The sequence below is a fragment of the Pseudophryne corroboree genome, chromosome 1 (assembly GCF_028390025.1).
Source record: "Pseudophryne corroboree isolate aPseCor3 chromosome 1, aPseCor3.hap2, whole genome shotgun sequence".
Classification (NCBI taxonomy): Eukaryota; Metazoa; Chordata; class Amphibia; order Anura; family Myobatrachidae; genus Pseudophryne; species Pseudophryne corroboree.
The window spans coordinates 300,603,760-300,623,996 of record NC_086444.1 but is presented as its reverse complement, the minus strand read 5'-3'; the positions used below and the strand labels follow the sequence as shown (position 1 = coordinate 300,623,996).

Here is a 20,237-nt window from a genome sequence, read left to right as displayed (position 1 = left end):
ATACTACTCTAAGTGTTGCTATTGTTGCCTTGTGATTGCCATGCCGTGTTTACCCTTGGTTCCTTTATGCTCCCTTTCCTCCCCCCCCCCTCCCCCCTCCACTCACCCCCCATTCGATGGCGCGGAGCCCTCTAGATAACTGCTGTTGACCGCTTGTTGCCTTGGTGAATGTGTTTTGGGTGGGCCTTCCCGGGCCCTTGGGACAGGGACCCGCGCGCCTGGCCGCGCGGACTCCTGTCCCGGGCGGCCCGACTGGGCCGAACCTTCTTTTCCTAATCTAAACTGATCCCAATGCTACTACTGTTGCTTCGTAATAGACATACCATGTGTACCTTTAGTTCCCTCGAACTTGCTTTTCTCCCCCCCCCCTGTTGGATCCTTCTGCCTACCAACCGCAATATGCGGCTCACCCCCTTCCACTCCCCCCTCCCCTCCCTCTCCTCCCTTCCCCGTTAGCTCCTTTGGCCTATAAACCGCAATACATACATTTAAATTGAGTTTGTTCACACACGGGACCCGGTCTCCTCTCCGATCGGCCGGGTTCATCCACCCCCCACTCGACCTCCGAGGTCGACGTCGGACGAACTGGACCTGCGGGTCTCCTTCTTCCTTGGGTCCGACTAGTGAGAATGGAATTTCTCTGTTATCAAGTTACTGGTACTAATCTTTGCCTATGCTTCTTCTGTTCTCTTACTCTTTCTCCCCCTCTTTCTCTGATTTCCTCCCCTTTCCTCTCCCCTCTCTCCCCAGGGGTCCCGCTGATGCGCTTCCACAGGAATTGTGCTCCACCTCAACATCATGGTTCTTAGAATAATTACCCTGAACACGAAGGGATTAAACAGCCCACGTAAACGCTCTTTTTTTATTCCAGTCCCTTAAACAACTTAGGGGTGACATCGTATTCCTACAGGAGACCCACTTCTCGGGTAAGTCGCATCCCGAACTTAGATCAAAATCTTTCCCACAATCTTTCCATGCTTGCGACCCCATGCGCAAGAAGAAGGGGGTCTCTATACTCTTTGCCAGCCACCTAGATTTTACCCCCTCTGAAATACTGAGGGACCCTGAAGGCAGATACTTGCTATTAGTAGGGTTGCTAAACGGATCCCCCTATACGTTCTTGAACGTATATGCTCCAAACCAGCTTCAGGCCCCTTTCTTCCGCTCCCTAAATAGCCTCTTAGCCTTGCACAGAAACGGCAGCGTGGTGTTGGGGGGGGACTTTAATATAACTCTGGATAGCGACCTGGACAGATCAAAACCTTTGCCCAGATCCATGCGCTCCTCTCACTCGCGCAACGCAGCCGCTCTAAACCACCTGCTGTCACAGCACCTCCTCTTCGACACCTGGAGAGCGAAGGAGTCAAATGCTAGGGATTACACATATTATTCCCCCATTTTCGATGTTTACACAAGATTGGACATGATATTCCTAAGTGCGGAACCAGCCCAATGTATCCTTGACGCCTCCATCCACCCTAGCACATAGTCAGACCACGGCCCGGTTTCTGTGGACGTCCCTGGCCCGCACCCTCCCGTTCGGCACCCTGTTTGGAGGCTGAATGACAGACTCCTTCTGAACCCTCAAACAAAAGCTCACATAGCTGCCGAAATCTTACACTACTTTAAAACAAATACATCCCCATCTATTTCCCCTATGTTATTATGGGACGCCCACAAAGCAGTAATACGCGGACGCCTGATTAGTGCCTCATCTTATAACAAGAGGACCAGATCCAAACGCATCCGGGAGCTCACGGACTTAGTGACGTCCCTCTCACAAAAACACAAAAAAACAGGGTCCGAAGCAGATCTCTCGTCCTTGTCCGCGGCCAGGGGAGAACTAAACATGCTCCTGACGGCGAAGGTAGAGACTAGCCTGAAATGGCTTAATCAGTCCTTTTACGAAAAAGGGGATAAAGCTGACCGACTACTAGCTTCTAGACTTCGGGCTAAACTTGCTAGGAACAATGTCCTATCTATCCAGTCCTCCTCTGGCAAGAAAACAGCTGATCCTAAATGTATTACTGAAGCTTTCTCTCGCTTCTACGAAAAGCTGTACAATGCCCATGGGCCCACTCAATCGAACCCGGACTTTCATGAGGCCATCCGTGCCTTCCTGTCCCAATGCCAGCTGCCTTGTCTGAGCCCATTGGACGCTGCAGGATTAAACTCTAAGATCTCCGACGAAGAAATCGCCACCGTGGTTAAAGCCCTAAAACTTACCAAGGCGCCGGGCCCAGACGGCTTTACGGCCGCCTATTACAAGACTTTTCTTCCCCAACTTGCACCCCACCTTTCATCCCTCTTCAACGCTGTTTTACAGGGAGCTTCTTTCTCCAAATCGGCTCTGGAGGCTAAAATTATAGTTATTCCCAAGGACGGCAAAGACGCTTCTAATTGCGCTAACTATAGACCTATCTCGCTACTTAACTCGGATATCAAGATCTACGCAAAAATTTTAGCCCTCCGATTGAATAGTGTATTACCACACCTTGTCCATAATGATCAGGTGGGATTTATCCCCGGCCGCCAAGCCCGAGACAACACAAGACGTGTTGTTAGTCTTGCTCACTACATCAACCTTACGCACACTCCTGCTCTTTTGCTTTCTCTGGACGCAGAGAAGGCGTTTGACAGGATAGGTTGGCCCTTTCTATTCGAAACTCTGGCCCATTTCGGCTTTCATGGGGAATTTCTCACAGGAATCCAGGCCTTGTACTCGAGCCCTTCCGCCAGAGTATCTGTGAATGGAGTGCAGTCGGACCCTCTAGTTATCTCCAACGGCACCAGACAGGGCTGCCCACTCTCGCCTCTGATCTTTGCCTTAGTTATAGAGCCACTAGCAGCCCGCATTCGAGCCTCGCCCGACATCGGGGGGCTGAGGGTGGGGGGTTCTACTTACAAAATCTCTCTGTTTGCAGACGATGTCCTCCTATCGCTTTCCTCACCACACACTTCTTTGCCGAACCTTTTTGACCTCCTCCTTGAATATGGCCAAGTCTCGGGGTACAAAGTTAACTGGTCCAAAACGGAGGCTCTCCCCTTCCACATCCCCCCTCCCCGATTATCCCACATGCAAAGCAACTTTAAATTCACCTGGTGCGCTTCTAAAATTCGTTATCTGGGGATCTTTATTACACGCTGCTACGGAGACTTATATAAGGAAAACTTTTCGCCACTGCTCAAAAACCTTAAAGCCGACCTCCATAAATGGCAATCACTAATTATCTCCTGGCTGGGTCGCATTGTAGCTCTGAAAATGAACATTGTCCCCCGCTTACTTTATTTGTTTCAGACACTACCAGTGAAGGTTCCAGAATCTGTTTTAGCACAAGTCCACTCATGGTTGCTCCGATTTGTGTGGAGAAACAAGGTGCCTAGAATAGGCTTCTCAACTCTGCGCAAACCAGTGCAGGAAGGAGGTAGAGGTTTCCCAGACATCCGTCTATATTATTTGGCCTCCCATCTTAGCCAGGCGGTAACCTGGTTCGCCCCTACACAGACTTTACGCTGGCTTCAGCTGGAGACTGCACTTAGCCACATCCCATCTTTGTCATCCCTACTCCTATCCCCTCTTAGAACTAGATCTCCCCACCTACAATTGCACCCGGTGCTAGATTTCACCTGTCAGATCTGGGACTATTGCACGCGTCGCTTTCACTTACTGTCATCTCCCTCGGCGCTTACCCCCTTATGGGACAACCCTTCTTTCGCACCGGGTCAGTCACTGTCCCGCTCGGGTCCATGGGTGGAACGGAACATCCGCTTTGCTCTGGACATGCTCTCCGATGGAACTTGCGCTCCTCTATCGGACATCATGACGAAATTTGACTTCCCGGAGGCGAACCCTTTCACCTATTTCCAGCTGAGACATTTTGTCACTTCTTTATCAAACTCGTCCCCGTTCCAACCTCTCACCACGCTGGAGTCCTACTGTTATCACAAACCACTCGAGCGAGGAATCATCTCTCTGCTGTATTCCCTTCTCCAGACTCGGGATCAGAAGACGACCCCGGCCTTCGTACTCCAGTGGGAACGGGATCTAGGACCGGTGCCTGATGACTATGATTGGTCGGACATCTTTGCTGCGGTCGCGAAGTCCTCTATCTCAACCCTGGTAAAGGAAAACGCATATAAAATCTTATACAGGTGGTATCTTGTCCCCTCAAGACTCCACAAAATGTTTCCATCCTCATCACCCATGTGCTGGAGAGAATGCGGGGAACATGGCTCTTTCCTCCATATTTGGTGGACGTGCCCTAAAATCACAATATTCTGGGATGCAGTCGCACACCTGTTGAGTGCAGTACTCCAGACTCAAGTACAAAAAGCCCCTTGGTCCTTCCTGCTAGGCCTCCCCATTACTAACGCACCCCCAAACTCCGGTAAACTACTGACACAGATCCTAAACGCAGCTAGATGCTCAATTGCCCTTCAATGGAAACAGAGGGAGCCCCCCCCTATTAAACAGGTCATCAACAAAGTATGGTATCTCGCAAGCATGGAAAAAATTACTGCATACCTCCATAATAGATCTTTCCAGTTTCTCCTGAGTTGGGAACTATGGTTCGACTCACAGGCTCCCGCAAGTGGATTACGATCCCCCGGGAGCTCGATGGCTCTCCTGCTCTGAGTTCGGTGATCTCCTATCCTGACGAGTAGTTACAAGCTTGCCCTTAAATGTGACCTCTTCGTGTCCCTCAGGTAGCACTTTCCCTTTTTATACTAACGCCCTATACGAGGTCAGCGGATTGAGGAGGCGCACTAGCGGCGCCCCCAAACCTGGGTCTTCCCCCCCCCCCCCTATCCTATTCCCATCCCGTCTTGTCCCGTTCCCTCTTCTCTCTCTTCATGCTCTCTCTTTCTCTCCTTAGACTTCGTCTTTCTAATGCCATAGTTAAGTGCGTAATCTCCGGTTCCCATCCGACAGTAGGGTCTCTTTTTTCTTTTTTCTCACCCAGAGGTATAATCCATAACTGTTTCTCGTTTTAACAAATGTATGATTAATGACTCATATGTTATCTTATTCTTCTTATTTACCTCCTTTCTTTCCTGTCGCAAGCTGGGAACCGCATGATCTTTGTTCTAAGGTTATATCTCTGTTTTTGGTTGTATTTGTTACATGACAACAGCTCACCCCACGTGTGGTGGGGAGCTGTGGTGATATTCATAACCTAAAAATTAAAATAAACAATTTAAAAAAAAAAAAAGAAATGCATCTTTTAAATGCTCTATAGGCAAAAATATACTGTCCCTATCTAGGGTATCAATATTTTCAGTCAGGGATTCCGACCACGCCAACCCAGCACTGCACATCCAGGCTGAGGCGATTGCTGGTCGCAGTATAACACCAGTATGTGTGTAAATACATTTTAGGATACCCTCCTGCTTTCTATCAGCAGGATCCTTAAGGGCGGCCATCTCAGGAGAGGGTAGAGCCCTTACAAGCGTGTGAGCGCTTTATCCACCCTAGGGGGTGTTTCCCAACGCACCCTAACCTCTGGCGGGAAAGGATATAATGCCAATAACATTTTAGAAATTATCAGTTGTTATCGGGGGAAACCCACGCATCATCACACACCTCATTTAATTTCTCAGATTCAGGAAAACTACAGGTAGTTTTTCCTCACCGAACATAATACCCCTTTTTTGGTGGTACTCGTATTATCAGAAATGTGTAAAACATTTTTCATTGCCTCCATCATGTAACGTGTGGCCCTACTGGAAGTCACATTTGTCTCTTCACCGTTGTAAGGCTTACTCCTCTATTCTTTAACCCTCGATGTGATAGTCTCTTAGACGTCCGTGAGTGTAAACCTTATGCTACAAGTAACATGCAAAACACAAGCAGTAAAGATTCACACTGTTTATTGTTTGTTTAACAAAAGTATATAAAAGAAAGGATTTAGGGCGTGTATGTCCCAAGTCAATAACTAATTGGACAGAACACAAAAGGGGGTTAACATAACATGATTGGCTAGGAACTGCCGCAGCGGAAGGATATACATATATGGGCAAGTTTGTACTCACACAGAAAAGTTATGCACACGGTATAAAAAGATAACAGACAAAGACAGTAGCAAAAATGTGCTGGAACAAACAGTTCTGTAACACAAACAATTCTATGACATGTGAAGCAGAGACGAGCTTTAACCCTTTCATTCCCCTCTTAGAATCATTATTGTTATACTATATGATTCTAACAAAGCTTACGTCTTTCTGCACGCCAGTGGACTAGATACTGGGCGTATGACTCAGGGCCAGGTACCTCAGTTTCAGTAGTATGGGACAGGGCACCATTGTACATTATAGCATTATCGATACCTTTGGAGGTGAGCTTCTTACAGCACGGGATAATACAGTAAACAATAGTGGTAACAAGAATAAGGGTAATAAGTATAACTATACCTATTTGTATAAGGGCTTGTTTCCAGTTTTCAACCCATCCAAAGTATTGGCTCCATGGATTATCAACACCTGAGTTCCTTTTGAGTTCCTTTGATAATGACTCTAGTTTCTGTATGGCTAATGTTATTTTACCGTTAGGACCTGTGTTATCAGGGATATAGGTACAACATCCTTCGGCTTTGTTGATGTAAACGCATGTACCACCTTTTTCTGCTAGCATCATATCCAGAGCCATCCTATTTTGGAAGGTCATATGGGAAGTAGCTTCCAGTTGCTCAGATATTCCCAGAAGGGCCTCTTTGGTATCATTAACAAATCTTTGTTGGTTATAATATATATAGTTAATCCACGCTACATTTTTGTTTACAGTCACTATAGGGAATAAGGATTCAAATCCTGCAGCTACCTCGTCTCTAGCTTTGAACTCATTTGGAACCCCTCTTGGGACCCCTATAGCATCAATGTATACATGGGGGTCAAAACTACCTCCTGGGAGTGTCCTTTTCTTCCGAAGGATAGGGGAATTAGAGGAAGGAGTGGGGTGGTCTTCGGTGATCATTAGAAGGTGGCATTATGACTTTGGCCAGGGCACACTCACCATGCCAGGGCGTATCCAATTTGATCCTAAGTTTCATATCCCCGCATATATAGTAGATGTCGCCTAATGATCTAGTTTGATTAACTAGGACAGTTGTCCTTCTTTCTGCGCAATACCCTGGTGGGAAAGGTTTTAAATCCCTTCCTTTGGTGGTGTTGGATACATAACAGGTATAATTCCCGGGGTATATGGTTATGGTACTTCCGGGATTAGGATTTTTTAATAATATAGGATATTCCTTCTTCCACATTTCACACTGACTATCATTATTTTTAGTATCATTGTATTGGCTAAAGAAGCATCCTTCTTGATCTAAAGGAATGTTTAAAGGTACTGTACCTAAGTGGGGCCTAGATTTGCCACATACGTAACAATTGCTCATATTATGTTTTGCAGCATTATACTTCATCCATTCTAGCCAGAAATTAATGTCAGAGAAACCGGTTTCAATGGCTAGGATGTCTTCAAAAGTGGGGTTATTAATGGCTACCATATCCTTAAAGGTAGCAATATGAGGCCTTAAAGGTTTACCTTGGGGAGAGACTCTGGACTGGTATGCTGGATGTTTAAACATATCCCATAAATAAAAGATCTGTCTTGCGCTAAAGTACCCTGTTTTCCACCATATCCCAACTACATAGGTACCATTATCTGCTCTGCTAGGGTGTTGGATGTTTAGTCTAAACCTGTATGCATTCGGGCCTTCATCCATCTTAAAGATAGACAGTCTCTTGAGTAGGGGTACTCCATCAGGTTGACTCCATCTGTTTAAGGCGTCTGATGGTCTGTACCCCCAATCAAGTCCCGTGTTCCACCCCACGGATCCCCAGGAGTCACAGTTATATCCCCACCAGGAATCAGTAACACAAATATAAACTGTTTCGGACATCCCTGCTTTCCTTCTTTGCTGTATGAAATGTTTGTTGTCAGCAAGCTTGGGGAACATAAAATAGTCTAGGACATAGGTGGCTACGTGTGTGTTGGAGGAATTATACCACAAGGTGGGAACCCCGTCGGTGTGTGTAATGTCAACTACACATGTTGTGAGGTGGATGTGGGCCAGTAGGGCTATCAAGGTAGTCCCCAGGGTAAAGATAGGGGGCATTTTCTTCATCCTCCTCTGGTCTTCTGTCTTCGCTAGGTGGGAGGTCAGGGCTGTCCGCCCCTGTTCGTACCTCACTGGAATCACCTGTTTCCTCCTCTAGGTCTGGTCTAGGAATTTTCTTTACTCGGGAAGCATGGATCCAGGTGGGACTCTCTTCTGTCAGGACTGCGGTTCGGGTTACAGCAACGACTTCTGTCTCTGGACCATAGGTGAAGTCTCCCGGAGTCTTGTTCTTTGGGAGTACTTTTACCACGACTCTGTCTCCAACTTTGAAAGGATGTGTTGGTTCCTGTGGGTTCAAAGGATTTTTACAAACAACATCATGTTCAATCTCATCAAGTTTGGTTATGAGGGCCCTGACATACTCTTCCCTTATAAGTTCTAGATCTCCTTCCTGTATTATCAACGGTTTTTTTGCCCATGGGGTGGGAAAAGGCCTACCCATCAATATCTCAAAAGGGGAGTACCCTAGGGTTTTCTGTGGGGTCATCCTAATTTCTGCTAGGATGATAGGGAGGACTTGCTTCCATTTATGGAAGGTACCTCCTGTGGCCTTCCTTAGTTTGTCTTTGAGGGTCCTATTCATTCTTTCTACGACCCCTGAACTCTGCGGGTGGTACGGGATGTGAAACTTCCATTCTATTTGCAAGGCCTTCACTAGGGCCTGTGTGACTTTGGCTGTAAAGGCTGTGCCTTTGTCGCTATTTATCTGCAATGGGCATCCCCATCTCGGGATGATTTCCTGTGTTAGGATTCTAGCTACTGTCTTAGCATCCTCTGACTTAGTTGGGAATACTTCTGGCCAGCGAGAGAACATATCTACAATGACCAGGGCATATTCTTGTTTGCCTATGCCAGGGATATGGGTAAAATCAATTTGTAAGTGTGTAAAAGGGGTGGTGGGGTATTCAAGATGCTGGTGTTTCGCTTTATTAGGGTTGTTAGGGTTGTTCCTGAGGCAGGTGATGCATCTGCTAACATATTGGTCCACAAGTGTTTTGGCCTCAGTAACATAAAAATCCTTGGTTAGTAGGAGGAGTGTTGTGGCTTTACTATGGTGACCAACACCATGGTAATGGGCAATGAGCAAAGGGGCACTGGACTGGGGTATACAGGGTTTCCCCTCTTTGCAGATTAATCCTGATTTAGGATTTTTCTGCAGAATTGGGTAAGTCCAGTCGGAGAGATCAGTATTAGTCGCAGCAGCTTGAAGTTGAGTGAGCAGATGGACGTTGTCAAGGGAGGGAGGGGCCATGACTGCCATGTGAGAATGGGCAGTAGGCTGTAGGGCCGCTTGTTTAGCAGTAGTGTCTGCAAGGGCGTTGCCAAGGGAGATATTATCCTTGCCGCCAGTATGTGCCTTGCAGTGGATAATGGCAATGTCAGAAGGGAGGGTAATGGCATGTAACAGATCAGAGATGAGCTGCGCATGCGAGATACCCTTGCCATCTGCCCCGAGAAAGCCACGGCGTTGCCAAATGACCCCATGGTCATGAACAACGCCGTGGGCGTATCTGGAGTCAGTGTAAATGGTAACAGGCTTGTTCTGGTAGAGCTGACATGCTCTAGTGAGTGCAATGAGTTCTGCAGCTTGCGCGGACTGATAAGGTATTGGTAGGGCTTCCAACACAGTGTCAGGGAGGGTGACAATGGCATAGCCAGCTTGGTATGTATTGTCATTGGGCCTACTACAGGAGCCATCAACAAAAACTATGTCTGCGCCTGGTATGGGAACGGGAGACATGTCAAGTCTGGGAGAGGTTTCAGCTTCAATGGAAGCAGCACAGTCATGTAGGTCGGGTGGTTCATCCTCGGGACCTTTCAAGCCTAAAAGGGCATTGAGAATGGGTGTAGGGCCAGAAGAACTGGCAGTGTACTTGATGGTAAGTGTAGGGTTGCCCAAAAGAAGTACTTCATATCCACTAAGGCGTTGTGCTGACATGTGCTGTGTGTGTAAGCCTTTAAGTATTGCCAGGACATCATGTGTGGTGTGGAGTACTGTGGTGTGGCCTAAAGTGAGGGTAGTGGCCATTTCTGCAACCATTGCACAGGCTGCCAAAGCCCTGAGGCAGGCAGGCATACCTTGCACAGACACTGGCATGACTTTGGAAAAAAAATGCCACGGGGCGCAACTTCCCTCCATGAAACTGTGTGAGCACCCCCGCCATGGTTTTACAATTGTCCCTTGCATATAGATGGAAAGGTAGTACATAATTGGGGAGGCCAAGTGCCGGACTTTTCATCAACATACATTTTAAACTTTCATATGCAGTTAACATTTCTTGTGACCATTGTACAGTTTTAGGTTTGTCCTTCAGTGTGGCTTGTCTCAAAATGTTATCATAATAGGAGCAATCAGATATCCACTGTCTGCAGTAATTTACCATACCCAGGAAGGACAGTAGTTCCTTCTGGGTAGTTGGGGTGACCAGGCCCAATACAGACTGTATGCGTTGTGGACTGATTTTCCTCTCTCCCTGAGTGAGCACAAAACCTAAGTAATCAACATGCTTTTTACACCATTGCATTTTTGTTTTGGACACCTTGTGTCCACATTCACAAAGCCAGTTTAGTAATGAAACACCATCCTCTCGGCAGGCCTCCTCAGTTTGACTACAGAGCAGCAGATCATCTGCATACTGTAGCAGGACTGAACCATGGTGAGGTTGCCAGGGCCTCAATGTGGCCTGGAGTACAATGCTATAGACAACGGGTGAGTCAATATAGCCCATGGGTAATCTGCACCAGGTAAGTTGTTTACCCTCAAAAGAAAAGGCAAAAAGTAATTGTGTCTGTGAATCTACAGGTATGCTGAAAAAGGCATTCTTCAAATCAATTACAGAGAAGAACGCAGCATCTGCAGGGATTGCAGAAATGAGTGAGTTTACGTCTGGAACAATTGGTGCAATTTGGGACTATTAGCTGATTGATCGCTCTGAGATCCTGTACAAATCTTATACTGCCATCAGCTTTGGCAACAGGGTTCACAGGAGTACAGTATGGTGATACAATATGTCTGAGAATACCCTGTTGTAAGAATTGCTGTATCATGGGGCGGAGACCTTCTATCTTTTCTGGTGAGAGGGGATACTGCTTTTGATAAACAGGTTGTGAGTCGGGTTTGAGATTGGCCTTATATGGTGTGCATGAGATTAGGCCAGTGTCATATGGACCTTCTGACCAAAGAGCGGGGTTTACTTGGGCGAGGTCAGGCATGTTGGTAGTCATTTCCCAAATTGGAATATGAGGGGATTCAATATCCAACCCAGTACCAGTAGGTGAGGGCAGAATAGAGATGGAAAGTTTGCTAAGCAGGTCCCTACCTAGTAGGTTGATGGGGCACTCAGGTATGACTGTGAACCTATGTTTGCCCATGCGCAACCCCTTTGTTGTGGAGACAGAGAGGGCCTTGGTTAGGTAGGCATTGGTGGGTATCCCATTGATTCCCATTGAAGGAGCAGTCTTTTCCAAATCACCATCATATAGGTCAGAACACAAAACACTGGTTGTTGCACCGCTGTCCACTAAAAAGGGAATTTTACTTCCATTTATAATAAGTGGCAGCAGAGGTGAATCTTTCCAATGACGGGTGAGTTGAATAAAGGCTGGGATACCCTCCTCCGGGCCCCGTCAGTGCGCGGGGTCTTGCCAGTCAACTCTGAAACGTACATGATCAGAGAGAGGGTTGTCATGGCGTGGGCGGGGGTGTTGTTGGGGGGCAGGATTCAGAGCAGGCTGTCGAGGTGTCTGAGGGGGCTGGGGGCAATCTCTTGCCCAGTGACCATCCTGGCCACAGTTGTAACAGGAGGTGTGCCGTTTGCCGGCCATGTCTCCTGTAGGTGATTTATGTTGGGGTCTTTGGAATCTTCCCTGACTGCGGGGTTGGTTCTGTCTGTCAAAGCGTCTGGAGTTCTGATAGTTATGAGTGGGTGCAGGTTTCTTTACATCAAAACACCCTGCAGCCTCTTTCTCCTATAGATGTTTTTCAAAATCTTTCGTACTATCAGAAGTCCAGGAAGAGACGCTTTGCTTAACAGAAACTATGACAGAAGGTAGAAGGTTGTTAATGAAGGTGGAAATGAGTAAGCTTTCCGAGTTAAGCAAAGGTAAGCCAGCGTCATCTGTCCAACAGTCCTTAAACCTTTTCCAAAACTCAGTAACAGACTCTGAAGGCTTCTGTTTACAAGCTACAGCGACAGGCAAAGAAGCACGGGTTTTAAAGACTTCCTTCATATGTGTATCAATTTCCTTCCACATATTCTCGATACCTGTCTGTGTGTTGAGGGTGTAGGTAGCGGCACTATTTTGTGCAGCAGGTGTGTGGATGGCAGGGACCTTTGTCCAATCCCATCCATTATAGTGGTCGGTTACACCATCTATAATCAGCCTCATGTCTTCTTGTGTATAGCTGCGTCCTTTGCAAGCTTTGCGCAAATAAGATATACAGCCAGCGGGGGTAACGGTAGGCTTGGGACAGTGTTTTACTATCCTGTCTAAATCTTCTATTTCAATGGGTTTTATTAACATTTGGTCTCCCACTGTCATAAAGGGTAAGTGGAGGGCAACGGTGGTGGAAGAAGCTTCACCGCCGTCAGAGAATTCAGTTCCTCCTCGAGTGACATGGGGGGAGAAGGAGCCCTCGGCAGCGATAGTGGAATCGGCTGTGCGGCGGGTGGCTGGTTGTTTAAGGGATGTGGGCTGGGAGGTTATTATACTATTATCTAAACTCTGGGTTACTGGTGCGTTAGGGATAGAGCTAGTGGACGCATTTTCTAGCAGTGGAGGTGGAGGCGATCCCATCTGTTGTGAAAGGGTTACTGCTGCTAAGAGATCTGTGTCTTTAAGAGCAGGATATACTGGGCTGTAAGGGGGAGGCGAGAGGGTTTTCAAAGATTTACAGGTTCTCACTTCCTCCTTTCTGTGCTGTTGGGAACTGATATTTTTAATCCTCCTTTGTTTCTTATTGATGGATTTATCATACCAATAGGGTGCTATGGTCAGCCACTGCTCACCCCCGGCCCGCATATATGTCATATCCCATTGTGGATCATGATCATACCACGGCCAGGCTTCCCTGTCCCCTAAACAAAGACCTTTAACCATATCCATATAGAAAGGGTAATTACTGCCTTCCCGTGGAAATGGGTCCTGTCCTGCTTTCTCTGTCCACCCTGCTAAATTATCCACCCAGGGATCAATCAAATAATAATCAGAGGTAGAATTACGGGCCACGTATTCTTTACATGTCTCCCCGGGTAGGGGAGGGGGGTATACAGTTTTCTTACTCTGACCAGAGCCCATAGTAAAAACACAATTTCCAACAACTTTCTATGCATGCATCAGCTAACCAGTTAATTAGTTATTGACAATATCACAATATCATCTGCATAGTACTTTAACAAAACAATCGATAGTAATAATCTGTACGTTTACTCACCACTCGTACAGGGACTTGGAAATGCAGCGTATTGTGATAGGAAGCAAGAAAGTTATAAGGGTATTCAACAGACGTGCACTTACCACCCGTCAAGCTGAATACATGAAACTTATACTCTAATATCTGTTATGGCCATAACATAATAAGTAGACAATCAAATCGAGGTAAAATCTACGTTATGTATAGACTCCCAGGTCTATTTTAAGTATCCCAGATACTAACGTCTTTGGAGAATTGCGCTTGGACCCCTGGTCACTTCTCAGACGTATCTTTAAGTCCCAGACATTAAAGATGTTAGGTCACGTGTTCCCAGAACACTGACACGGATTCAGCTTCAGTGTATGACCGCAATCCCGTATGGCAAAGACAGACAATAAATTCTCTATCTCACCGGTCCGGGGACGATCAACTGAATTCCGGAATTCGAGCCCCCACTTGTAAGGCTTACTCCTCTATTCTTTAACCCTCGATGTGATAGTCTCTTAGACGTCCGTGAGTGTAAACCTTATGCTACAAGTAACATGCAAAACACAAGCAGTAAAGATTCACACTGTTTATTGTTTGTTTAACAAAAGTATATAAAAGAAAGGATTTAGGGCGTGTATGTCCCAAGTCAATAACTAATTGGACAGAACACAAAAGGGGGTTAACATAACATGATTGGCTAGGAACTGCCGCAGCGGAAGGATATACATATATGGGCAAGTTTGTACTCACACAGAAAAGTTATGCACACGGTATAAAAAGATAACAGACAAAGACAGTAGCAAAAATGTGCTGGAACAAACAGTTCTGTAACACAAACAATTCTATGACATGTGAAGCAGAGACGAGCTTTAACCCTTTCAACCGTCGACACTGGAGTCAGTATCCGTGTCGGCGTCTATATCTGCCATCTGAGGTAACGGGCGCTTTAGAGCCCCTGACGGCCTATGAGACGTCTGGACAGGCACAAGCTGAGTAGCCGGCTGTCTCATGTCAACCACTGTCTTTTATACAGAGCTGACACTGTCACGTAATTCCTTCCAACAGTTCATCCACTCAGGTGTCGACCCCCTATGGGGTGACATCACTATTACAGGCAATCTGCTCCGTCTCCACATCATTTTTCTCCTCATACATGTCGACACAAACGTACCGACATACAGCACACACACAGGGAATGCTCTGATAGAGGACAGGACCCCACTAGCCCTTTGGGGAGACAGAGGGAGAGTTTGCCAGCACACACCAGAGCGCTATATATATACAGGGATAACCTTATATAAGTGTTTTTCCCCTTATAGCTGCTGTATCTTTAATACTGCGCGTAATTTGTGCCCCCCCTCTCTTTTTTAACCCTTTCTGTAGTGTAGTGACTGCAGGGGAGAGCCAGGGAGCTTCCCTCCAACGGAGCTGTGAGGGAAAATGGCGCCAGTGTGCTGAGGAGATAGGCTCCGCCCCCTTATCGGCGGCCTTATCTCCCGTTTTTCTATGTATTCTGGCAGGGGTTAAATGCATCCATATAGCCCAGGAGCTATATGTGATGCATTTTTTGCCATCCAAGGTGTTTTTATTGCGTCTCAGGGCGCCCCCCCCCAGCGCCCTGCACCCTCAGTGACCGGAGTGTGAAGTGTGCTGAGAGCAATGGCGCACAGCTGCAGTGCTGTGCGCTACCTTGTTGAAGACTGACGTCTTCTGCCGCCGATTTTCCGGACCTCTTCTGCTCTTCTGGCTCTGTAAGGGGGCCGGCGGCGCGGCTCTGGGACCCATCCATGGCTGGGCCTGTGATCGTCCCTCTGGAGCTAATGTCCAGTAGCCTAAGAAGCCCAATCCACTCTGCACGCAGGTGAGTTCGCTTCTTCTCCCCTTAGTCCCTCGATGCAGTGAGCCTGTTGCCAGCAGGACTCACTGAAAATAAAAAAACCTAATTTAAACTTTTACTCTAAGCAGCTCAGGAGAGCCACCTAGATTGCACCCTTCTCGTTCGGGCACAAAAATCTAACTGAGGCTTGGAGGAGGGTCATAGGGGGAGGAGCCAGTGCACACCAGCTAGTCCTAAAGCTTTTACTTTTGTGCCCAGTCTCCTGCGGAGCCGCTATTCCCCATGGTCCTTTCGGAGTTCCCAGCATCCACTAGGACGTCAGAGAAAACATGTTTTTACTCTTGATAGTTCAAGATGCTAGCTAAAATCTAGCCTACTAGTCGAATTGATTAGCAGCACACTTATATTTGTTGTTCTTTGTAATATTTTAGTAACAGCTGTGTGATATGGAAATTATGGCTGGCTCTGAATTCCTGCAGTACCACTAAATGTACTGTTTGTTCACAGAATAACTTGGGAAGAGAAGTGTTTGTGCAGATCTCTACTTCTGTGACGTTTCTTGATGTGTCCCAGTCTGCAGTTCCTGGTTACAGAGCTCAGCCGACCATTGATGCAAAGTTACCCTTTGATTTCTTCTATCCATTTGTATAAAGGGAAAAAAAACACCCAGCAGGTAAAACATTATCTAGTTATATATCTCAGCTCTGCCAATATTACTTGGGATCTGTGAATGATTGGTCAGTACTATGCATTACTGTAGTGTGGCTGCAGTATGTGCCACACTGTCCTTGATCTAAAAGCTGCTGTAAATGTTGTCTACGGCCGGATTCACAGATGTACACAAACACGATTTATTATCATCCGACGCATGCACTGCACATGAGCCGCGATGGTCTTGCAAGGGTTTATTGACAAAATGATTGACAGTTAGGGACCATTTGTGCCCGTTATGTGGAAGGGAGGCATTTGATATGCCGGCTGTCAGGATCCCAGCGTTCAGTATACAGGCGCCGGAATCCTGACAGCCGGCGTACCGACAACTATTTTCCCTCTTGGGGTGTCCACGACATGCCTGGAGAGAGAATAAATTAAGGGGCTCTTTTGCGCTTGCCCCGCTGCCGGCATGCTGGCGGTCGGGATCCCAAGCGCCGGCATACCTTAGTAGACCCATGTGGAGTGGCAGCAAAATGCAGGTGTGTCAGGAAAGTTTTCGATGCATGCCCCAGCCTGCCACTGCTGTCTCGTACGCTGTTACAAGTCTCTGGCGTCTTACTTCCTGCAGCCATAGGTCTACTCAGACGGTCCGTAATAGACTGATCTGTAACCAACACTGGACCTCGCCTAGCCGCTGGTGTTTCAGTGTAATCCAGGTGGCTTCGGCATTTGCATGTGTTTGTACACACTCACAGATGCCTTAAATTATAAATTGAATATTGCTTACAGTAGTGCAGATGCCATGGTTATGGTTAACCATGGTTATGGTTACATTCCTTCATTCAATAAGTAATTGACATTATGAGGAAGCTATGGACGCTCTTCTTGGGGCTACATTTAGTGTACGATAGCAGGATTGTTTCCATACTCAATGTCACAAATGTTTTTCTCTTGCAGATCTACGATTCATAAATTCGGTGTAAAATGCGTATGCTGTGAAAGGTTATTTTCAAGAAATCTGTTTCAGTCTCACTATAATTCTACTCATTTTAAGGAAGGTCTATTATACCTTAAATACAATTTGATGAACATAAATATCATCTGGGAAAACAGCTGTGTGTCATAACAATTTTTCACAGTGAAATGGACCACACAAAGAATTTATGGAACAGATTTTATACCGTATTCTATCTGTCCTACTCTTGGTTCACTAGGAGCGGCCATGATGCTCTCTCTCTGGCTCATATTGTGCCAACTGAAATTAAAAAGTGTTTTTCCTAGAAAATTATTCATAGAAAACTATTTAAGTTTGGTTCTGATTTAACCACTTGCCTGGCATAATGGTATGTGATATGACCGCTGCCAGGAGTGCGTTTCCTGGCTTGGTCGTATCACATACGCCGGTGCCGCCTCAATGTGTCCCCCTCTGTATGGAGAAAATCTGTTCTGCACAAGTGCAGAACAGTCTTCCTCCTGCTGCAGCGGCGCTCTGCACATCACTCCCTAAATTGCTCCCCAGAATGGCTTGCAAGTGGCATTCTGAGGCGCATGCAACGGACGTTTCCCAGCACTTCACTTCTATACTGGTCTCTGCATGTGTAGAGATCAGCTGCGCTCTGCAAACGTTTGAGGGAAGGGGGTGCTTTTTCTTTATTTATTTTTTTTGGAGGGGAGAGAAATCAGGCTGTATTAAGCCCAATGGTTTGTTTGGCTGTGGACACCCTATGTGTATGTATGTATAATGTGTATGTATGTATATACATATACACACACACTATCACCAGTACGGGGTGGGGGTGATAATGGTGGGGATCATTTTGCCACTGTGGGGGCTATTTCTATTAGGGGAGGGAAGTGTTTTACAATGGGGGCCTATGGACACGTGGGTACAAAACACCCCCAAAGTATGTCTTTTTTAATCAAATATTTAAGTATATTTTTTCAAATAAATATTAAACTTGCTTTAAAAATAAAAAACCCAAAACCCAACAACTATTTCTGACCGTTTTTATGGGGGAGTGCGGGGATTTGAGTATTTGAGAAATGCTTTGTTCCTACTTCCCAATATGATAGACAATTATTTAAATTAACAAATTATGGTTCACATCTCTTTTTACCCCATAAGACAACTATAAACTCAGTTGGTATATTATGTATGCTTATGCTTGATGTAGTTCCAGTCTTCTTGGTGTATATGTGAAACACTTGCAGCGTATTTGTCAGATATAGATCAGGCATACATCAGATGCATTAACTATGTTTTAAACATTTGTCTTGGTAGCAAATTACTTACCCACGGTCAATGACCACGGGTAATTGTATCACCAGGGGCTATCCTATTAGCCCCAATGCATTGTCCTCCTCCACCCGATGCCGGCACTTATCAGGGATTATGCTTCAGGTGCCTCATTCAACCGAAAAATTGGGCTAGATGCATCATCGCTTGGAAAGTGATAAAATGGAGAGAGATAAAGTACCAGCCAATCAGCTCCTAACTGCCATGTCACAGGCTGTGATTGAAAAAATAAGAATTTACTCACCGGTAATTCTATTTCTCGTAGTCCGTAGTGGATGCTGGGAACTCCGTAAGGACCATGGGGAATAGCGGGCTCCGAAGGAGGCTGGGCACTCTAGAAAGATTTCAGACTACCTGGTGTGCACTGGCTCCTCCCACTATGACCCTCCTCCAAGCCTCAGTTAGGATACTGTGCCCGGACGAGCGTACACAATAAGGAAGGATTTTGAATCCCGGGTAAGACTCATACCAGCCACACCAATCACACCGTACAACTCGTGATATGAAACCCAGTTAACAGTATGAAACAACTGAGCCTCTCAACAGATGGCTCAACAATAACCCGATTTAGTTAACAATAACTATGTACAAGTATTGCAGATAAACCGCACTTGGGATGGGCGCCCAGCATCCACTACGGACTACGAGAAATAGAATTACCGGTGAGTAAATTCTTATTTTCTCTAATGTCCTAGTGGATGCTGGGAACTCCGTATGGACCATGGGGATTATACCAAAGCTCCCAAACGGGCGGGAGAGTGCGGATGACTCTGCAACACCGAATGAGAGAACTCCAGGTCCTCCTCAGCCAGGGTATCAAATTTATAGAATTTTGCAAACGTGTTTGCCCCTGACCAAGTAGCAGCTCGGCAAAGTTGTAAAGCCGAGACCCCTCGGGCAGCCGCCCAAGATGAGCCCACCTTCCTTGTGGAATGGGCATTGACAGATTTTGGCTGTGGCAGGCCTGCCACAGAATGTGCAAGTTGAATTGTACTACAAATCCATCGAGCAATAGTCTGCTTAGAAGCAGGAGCACCCAGCTTGTTGGGTGCATATAGGATAAACAGCGAGTCAGATTTTCTGACTCCAGCCGTCCTGGAAACATATATTTTCAGGGCCCTGACCACGTCTAACAACTTGGAGTCCTCCAAGTCCCTAGTGGCCGCAGGCACCACAATAGGCTGGTTCAAATGAAACGCTGACACCACCTTAGGGAGAAACTGGGGACGAGTCCTCAATTCTGCCCTATCCATATGGAAAATCAGATAAGGGCTTTTATAAGACAAAGCCGCCAATTCTGATACTCGCCTGGCAGAAGCCAAGGCCAATAACATGACCACCTTCCACGTGAGATATTTCAGATCCACGGTTTTTAGTGGTTCAAACCAATGTGATTTTAAGAAACTCAACACCACGTTGAGATCCCAAGGTGCCACAGGAGGCACATATGGGGGCTGAATATGCAGCACTCCCTTTACAAATGTCTGAACTTCAGGTACTGAAGCCAGTTCTTTCTGAAAGAAAATCGACAGAGCCGAGATCTGTACCTTAATGGAACCCAGTTTTAGGCCCATATTCACTCCTGCTTGCAGGAAATGCAGAAATCGACCTAGTTGAAATTCCTCAGTTGGGGCCTTTTCGGCCTCACACCATGCAACATATTTCCGCCATATGCGGTGATGATTTGTTGTAACCTCTTTCCTGGCTTTAATAAGCGTAGGAATGACTTCCTCCGGAATGCCCTTTTCTTTCAGGATCCGGCGTTCAACCGCCATGCCGTCAAACGCAGCCGCGGTAAGTCTTGGAACAGACAGGGCCCCTGCTGTAGCAGGTCTTGTCTTAGCGGCAGAGGCCACGGGTCCTCTGAGATCATCTCTTGAAGTTCCAGGTACCATGTTCTTCTTGGCCAATCCGGAACCACGAGAATTGTGT

The 20,237-nt window shown here is 46.5% G+C and overlaps 1 protein-coding gene across 2 annotated transcripts in view; it reads left to right on the top strand.

The window, feature by feature from the left end:
• TCTN1 (tectonic family member 1) overlaps positions 1-18,604 on the top strand; it is a 225,807-nt gene extending 207,203 nt beyond the window's left edge. For both annotated transcript variants that reach the window (XM_063964399.1, XM_063964398.1), the window contains exons 14-15: positions 15,863-16,028; positions 16,967-18,604. In XM_063964399.1, coding sequence (XP_063820469.1) covers positions 15,863-16,006 — 144 coding nt within the window. In that variant the 3' untranslated portion in view covers positions 16,007-16,028; positions 16,967-18,604. The remainder of the gene's footprint in view (positions 1-15,862; positions 16,029-16,966) is intronic.
• Positions 18,605-20,237: the final 1,633 nt, after the last annotated feature.